This window comes from Monopterus albus, unplaced genomic scaffold (assembly GCF_001952655.1).
Source record: "Monopterus albus unplaced genomic scaffold, M_albus_1.0 scaffold514.1, whole genome shotgun sequence".
Classification (NCBI taxonomy): Eukaryota; Metazoa; Chordata; class Actinopteri; order Synbranchiformes; family Synbranchidae; genus Monopterus; species Monopterus albus.
Genome location: NW_018128394.1, coordinates 55,555 through 62,644, shown reverse-complemented (window position 1 = coordinate 62,644; position 7,090 = coordinate 55,555). Strand labels below are relative to the sequence as shown.

Genomic DNA, 7,090 nt, shown 5'->3' with positions numbered 1-7,090 from the left:
CATATTTCAATTTTTGAATTGTTCTAAAATTGAAAAAGTACACATGCATATTAAAACAAAACAATTCCCTTCAAAGCATTAGACTTTTTCCATTATTGGATTATTATGTAAGCACTAAGCAGCATTTTAGCTGGTCCAGTCGGAATACAATACAATGTATACTGTGACTGTACTGTGGAAGTTTAATTTATAGCATCAACTTTTTAAGGTCATCGTGTTTTTCATGGCCATTTGAAAAGCAACTGTAAAATAAATGTACAGGAATAAAAAATACAGTATTTCTCCCTAAAATATAGTGGAGTAGAATATAACCTTACAGTAATACATTTACTATACTGTCCATATAAGCCTGGTTTTATCATTAGATACTTGAATTGTGCACAACCATATTGTTCCATATTTGATGCTTTGGCCTTCTGGCACCTTACCCTTGTGTCCTGAATGCAGTGATCTTCTCATGTTTGAGTTCCTGAAAGTACCTTTAAATGCACTAAGTCCAAAGTCATCACAGCCAACAAATCAGCAGACCAATTCAGGCAGTTTTTGCATTTTATTGATAAATTATCACTTTTAAAAAGACCCTCGAGCCATCGTTTCCTTCCACCTCACACTACAGCTTTCCAAGTACTGAATTTGAACTATGTACAAACAGTATTTTTTATATTATTGTTTTCTGCTTCATTATCATCATCATCATCCTTGCATTTAAAACAAGGCTAGAAGTTTGAACTGTGTCCACTGGTTGACGTCAAGAGACAGGATGCTGCGTTAGCGATGCTAGCTAGCACAGAGTTCACTGGAGGTCAGAGAGCGGCGATATAAGCAAGGGAATTCGGAGGGTTTACATTCTAACTCACAGGCAGAAGGAGCAAAGATAGGAACATCATACACTGCATATACCTCTCTGAAAATGAAAAGCCACCACCTCAGTGATGCAACATAAACAAGTCACCATGCGGATGTGAGTTATCATGTTCTGGGATCATTTTCCACCAGTGAGAAGGCAGTAAAAATGCAGGAAGGTACGGAAGGTAAAAAAAAACAAAAACAAAAACAAAATAAAAGGGTTATTGCTGTAGTGAGTTAAAAGCCGCATGGCATAAAAACAAGCTCCTGTTGGTCTGATGTTTTTCTTGACTCAAAATGGGCAGCAACATTGGCACGCATGGGTATTTAAGGACCATTTCTTTTAAACAGTCATTTTGAGAGTTAAAATCATATAGCAATACTATGTCAGTGTATACAGGCAAGATAAATAATACAATACAGTGTGGATATGCAGCTTTCTGTAGCTGGAGTTAAACTAGCAGCAAAATCAACACATACAATTGCATATAACCATTGTGCAATGGGCAAACTGTTCTCAGGAAGCTGTCTCATTTTGGTCTGGTCAGTAACAAAAGAAATCAAGTGGGTACCATCACGTCTGTGAGACTGCTAAAAATAAACAAACTGTTCAGAAAGCCCAAATCCAACCAGTTTGCTAAACTATCATTTTTAATCAGCCTGGGAGCCAACTAATTTTGGCATCCATCAAGAAAAATCACAGTTTTTGAGTTCCTGATTCTGTGTTTTGGAGCATTTCTGCAAAACCTGGATAGAATTTGAGTCTCTGTGGTTTGTTCAGCATGTCAAAAACATTCCAGATGCAAACAGAGCAAGATACATCCTCAATATACACCTCTTAAACATACACAATACCTCTTCAACACACTCATACTCCAACACTTTGTGGGTGTTCCACTCTATTGAACATGACTGGTTTGAGATCTGAACGAGATGACAGAACTAAAAGTGGTGTTTGCTCTTCCAGCCGTACAGGGCTGTGCCATAATGTGCCCATGCTAGGCAAAGCTGTTCTCCGGGTAGCTGACTTTGATAGCACCCCAGTAGCAGGCTCGTATCAGGCAGATGAGGCCCAGCAAGTAGGCGAACGCCCAGGACACGTAGGTGGCGTTATAACGACTGGCAAAGTCCCGAGTTCCAACCTATTAACACAGAAGAGAGAAAGAGAGTGTGGGTGAAATGTTATGAAGAATATTTATTTTCATTAGACAGTCATACATATTTATCTGGCAGAGAAACATTAGTTTATTGTATTTAATTAATGTGTTTCTTCTTAAAAAGCAGAAAACAAAAACACGTGTTCTGTGGGATGTGCTGTGGTTGATGACAAATCCATAACAATTCATAATATCACTCAGTTGTAGAAAAAATGAACACACACTGAAACAAGCTCAGCCTCGAGCTAAAACATAGGTATAACCCAATGAGGTCACGGGCGGAAACGAGGCTGTGGTCAGGGAGTGGCACTGGATGTTTGGTATCTCATGCTAAAGAACTTGAACTTGTGAAGAACTCGGTAGTTCTACTTACTTGGTGCAAAAATGAACATAAGACTGTACTTACTGTTAAACCCACTCCAATGAAAATGCAGATCATTCCTATAGTTATATACGCACAACAACGTCTCCTAGGGAGCGCACTACCAACAGAGGATCTGTATATGGAGACCAGGAAGAGAAGAAAGATGGAAAAAGGTCAGTGTGCAAAGAGAGAGATTGCTGGAGGTTTTCAGAAGTGAAACACACATATTTAGATGATGTTTGTCATGTGCCCTGAGCCTGAGAGAAATACTATCTCATTCTGTGTATTTTTATGTGGACATGGTAATAATGAGATAAAATTAAACATCAGAAACTCCAACTTTAGTTACAGGAATCAATACAACAGTCTTGAACAAATATTGCCTTTAAATTTTTGAAGTAGAGGTGCACTAAGGTTTGAAACACTTCGTAATGGTTTTTATTATAAAGAACCTGACACCGTCTTTGTCTCACCCGTTTTCCTGGTGATCACACTCCACAGCATCCCGACAATCATATGAGCAACAAATCTCCCACTTCCCTTTCTTAAGTTACACATGAAAGCACCCAAGGCGAGTCACATGTGCAGCTCCCAGCAACAACTTAAGCACCATCCAGTTTCCATTCAAGCACATGTATAAGTTAACTCCCCCTAAGCAACCAGACTGGCATTAGCTTTTCTTTTCTGTTTTTTGTTTTTTGCTTCACTATTACTTCACTTTTTTTCCCCACTCTCTGCTCTCACATGCCTCTCATGTGATGGGACTCAGGCATTCTTCGGGAATTGCCGATATTCAGATGGCTTACGGGAGCATGATCACCAGAAATTTTTTTTTCTTGTGCTTTAAATATGCTCCTCCTGCTTTCTACAGTATATTTCATCATTGCTGTACACGCTCTTTACATTTGATGACAACAATGGGATATTCTGAGCTGCTGCACTGGATTTCCCCGGGCACTTAAAACAAATAAACATCACTGGCAAAAACAGGAATTACTCAGGCAAACTAGGATTAATCAAACATGATCTCCATATCCTCTGACCTTTTTTCAACATGAGAGTACACTTGGTGTCTTATAAGTGCATGTGTCTGGAGATAAAGAGAGATAGATATAAAAGACATATAGAGAAAGATACATGGGTAGAGATGAGGGTAAAGGTGCTGTCAAAATATGACTCCATGTTATTCTGCCGCAGGTTGTGTAGTGTTTTAACATTGCTGCTTCCCTGGACAGATACTTTTCATATCATCACTTTCAAACATACAATTTACAATGCCCTCCCACCACTCTCCAACCTTGTGATCTCCAGACATCATTAGCATTCCATGTGTGGGAGCCAAGCTTCAATTCATGTCACACGTCTCGATTAGCCTCCACTACCTCCCCTCCTCTACCCTTCTAGGACTGACAAAGTCCAGAGCTCTAAAGTTCAGCATCTGAGTAGAATGAATTTATCCACAAAGTAATAAGCACTTTAAAATGTTTCCAGCGACGACAGCAAGAGAGCTGGAAGCTAAAGTGTTTACAGCTATAACAAGCATAGCAAACTACTGGCTGAGGGTTGACACTGTTCCAATTTTAACATACTACCTTTAAATCCAGGTGTGTTGGGGGTTCAACTAACCCTTTTATAAACTGTGCTCACAGTGTTTTATATTGGGTTTGATTTTCCTACTGCTGCCACTGTCTTTCATTAACGTCTGCACAAGATGAAGATCAGGTTGCAGATCTGAATGAGTTGTGTGGTAAATAAAAGTTTGATGGACTCACATTTTTTTGCAGTGGGGACATTTGGCTAGCGTGTTAAACCGAAGCTCCATCCACTGTGACAAAACAGAAAAAAATCCCAGCATTGTTAAGTTGTAGTATTAAGGAACATGTGCATGTACACACCGACACAGAAATGTAACAACACACTACAGTCCTACTGTACTCCAGGGACAATCAGCAGTAAACCCACAGGGGAAGATTCTACATGATAAATTATGATGGTTTGCTATTTTTATTTCTATTAGTCCTGTATTAGAAAGAATCTTTGGAAGTTATATGGCTAAATGAAGATTACTCTAGAATGTTAGTTTCAATTGTTAACCTTCAGGTTAGGTCTGGAAAATGATGTTGCTTATCGTGGGGCTCTGAAGATTCATGACAGCATGGCCTGACACCCCCCTCTTTGGGGCCAAATAATGGGTAAACATCATTTAATTCAGGGGTTCTGGTGTTAAAGAAGCAGTGTTATGGAAATGTTTATTCCATCACAGATCAGCATAATTAAGAGGTCCTACTGCCACGAGTTTAATATGTGACTTTTGACATCTGGCTTTAAAGAATGAAGGAAAAATTCAAGGGAAGCTGGAGCATGTTCAGAAACAGCAAATTCAGGCCAAATCTAGATCGAAGTCTTTTTTTTAATAGACTTCTTTATGTGAAGAACAAGGGAGTCATCTTCCAAAGGCTGGTGCAGCTGCAGGTTAGAGGGACAAACTTAACGTCTTGTGACACAGTGTGGCCACACTGAAATTAACTGATAGTTAGCAAGGACAGGAAACATGCAGCAAATGCATGCCAGCCACCTGCAGACATTGTTTTCTGTCTGCACCTCTAACGTGACGGAGGACTTGATTTCAACAGATAAACTGTTAAACAGGACAGAAACACTGCACCAGCTTTGTTTGTGCTTGGGACTGACTTGAATAAGACTTTTTCTGACACCAGCTTTGTGCATAGGTATGTAAAAAAAAAAAAAAAACACGCTTAAACACCTAAAAGACTGTACAACTAGGCTATAATACTTCAGCAAACCCTCCTTTACTCCAGTGACTTTCCATCACTAAATGCACTGAGAATATTTGCTCTCACAATTATGAATAGGCATGCACCAACAACAGCACAGCAGTAACATTATGTCTGAACAAATGTGTGACTAGTTAGTCTGGTTGTCTTTGTAGTTTTACATACTAGGAAGGTGTTGCCACAGTGACCACAGACCACCCTCATCCCCTCGGGCTGGATAGGCAGTGCCGGCTGGGCAGGTTGCTCCTCTGGGATCACCATCACCGGGCTCAGGTTGATTATGCGTCTGCTGCCGGACAAACGGGGAGAAAAATGATCTTATGACACAGTCAGGACACGATCATAAAAGTGTTTGATGACTTTGAAGTACAGAAAGCTTGGGGCCTCAAAACATATGACTCTGGAAACATTTTGTTAGAGCCTCAAATTTGGCTTTGGATAAGTAAATGGGTAAAACAGGCTGAACTTGTCAGCCTGTTACCTACCAGTTTGGTCGGGGGCATCCTATCCTCCTGGACGTGTCTTTACAGATGAGCAGGCAATTACAAGGGCACCTCACATACTTCTTCCCTGTCGGGGGGTTCTTGATAGGCTGGCAGACAAACATATTAGAAGCAACTCACTGGAAACTACCAGTCTGATACAGAACATAAAAACGAAGCCACAGTAGAGAAGAGCAGTTGATTTAGACACTGTAGAGGTGACAGAGCAACGCTTTTCAGTCCTTGTAGGGCAGATACACTGCTGTGCCTTTAACTCATGAAATATACAGTATATTGGCTCCCCCATCAACTTCAAATCTCCATATTATGTCCTCTGTCATTTGAGAAGAATGTTTAAAGCCTGTTTAGAGCTAACAGGCTGGAACATGGGCAACACATTCCAGTCAGATGGCATGCTTATGTCTACATACTGTAAACATCTGGTCAGGCCCTAAAGGTGAACACTGCAAACAGAATCCAAAAGCAAAAGGTTTCCCTTGTGATCACTGACAAATCACATTTTATCACACAAAATAATGCTGCATCATAATAGAGAACTAGACACGATGCAGCTGGTGTTACTGATGTGCCAGAAAATGCCTGTGTGATTAGATTGTCAAAGGGGTGAATTGTAAATTGAGCCTACAAAATGGGAAAGAAGAGGAGGGAATAGGAATGGCAAGCAGTTCACATCCAACAGAAGACTAAATGTCAGCTTGAAAGACAACTACAACTCAGTGATGTCTGCACCAGTGATCACATATACAGCTGTTGCCCATCTCAACAGTGGCCTCCACTTACTGTGGCCTCATTGCAGACCGAGCACTTGACTACGTGCTGATGCAGCTTTCCATCCAGGTTGATGAGCGACTGGCATATGCGGCAGTTGATGACAGGCACACCGCCGGCGTCGGGGCTGGCGATGGCTGTGTAAGGAGGGGGGAGTTCAGCTTTGAGAAGAGGAGGGCAAAGCACACAACACACAGCCAGCTGTTAATCACACAGTCAAAGTGAAAGATCTGGAGTTTGTATACAAGAGTCTCATCTCAAACAACACAAATGTCCAAAAACATTTATCTTGGTATTTACATAAAAAACCTTAGACAGAGCTCAAAGATCTCAATCAATAGAAGATCATCAACAAAAAATTAACAAATATTTTGATCATCTGTTAATCACCTGAGTTACTGAACTGAATATGTTTGAGCTTAGGACTGTTGGTCAGACAAAATAAAACACTTAAATACATCATTTTGGGAAAATGCAATGACTGTTTTAAAATTGATGACATTTTATTTGGGAACGTTTAGCAGAATCCCCTGTCTGTCTTCAACTCCCGCCTCCGGCAGAGCTTTGACCAGATCCCAGGGGAGGCTGGAGATATTGAGTCTGAGTGGACCATATTCTCCACCTCCATTGTCGATGCGGCCGTTCGGAGCTGTGGCC

General features: G+C 40.6%; 1 protein-coding gene across 1 annotated transcript in view; it reads right to left on the bottom strand.

Moving 5' to 3' along the window:
* Positions 1 to 531: 531 nt before the first annotated feature.
* Positions 532 to 7,090, bottom strand: part of pip4p2 (phosphatidylinositol-4,5-bisphosphate 4-phosphatase 2) — a 12,775-nt gene continuing 6,216 nt past the window's right edge. The window contains exons 2-7 of the mRNA XM_020588229.1: positions 6,446 to 6,594; positions 5,648 to 5,754; positions 5,328 to 5,451; positions 4,140 to 4,192; positions 2,410 to 2,500; positions 532 to 1,988 (exon numbers count right to left, since the gene is read on the bottom strand). Of these exons, the coding sequence (XP_020443885.1) occupies positions 1,845 to 1,988; positions 2,410 to 2,500; positions 4,140 to 4,192; positions 5,328 to 5,451; positions 5,648 to 5,754; positions 6,446 to 6,594 (668 nt within the window). The 3' untranslated portion in view covers positions 532 to 1,844. The remainder of the gene's footprint in view (positions 1,989 to 2,409; positions 2,501 to 4,139; positions 4,193 to 5,327; positions 5,452 to 5,647; positions 5,755 to 6,445; positions 6,595 to 7,090) is intronic.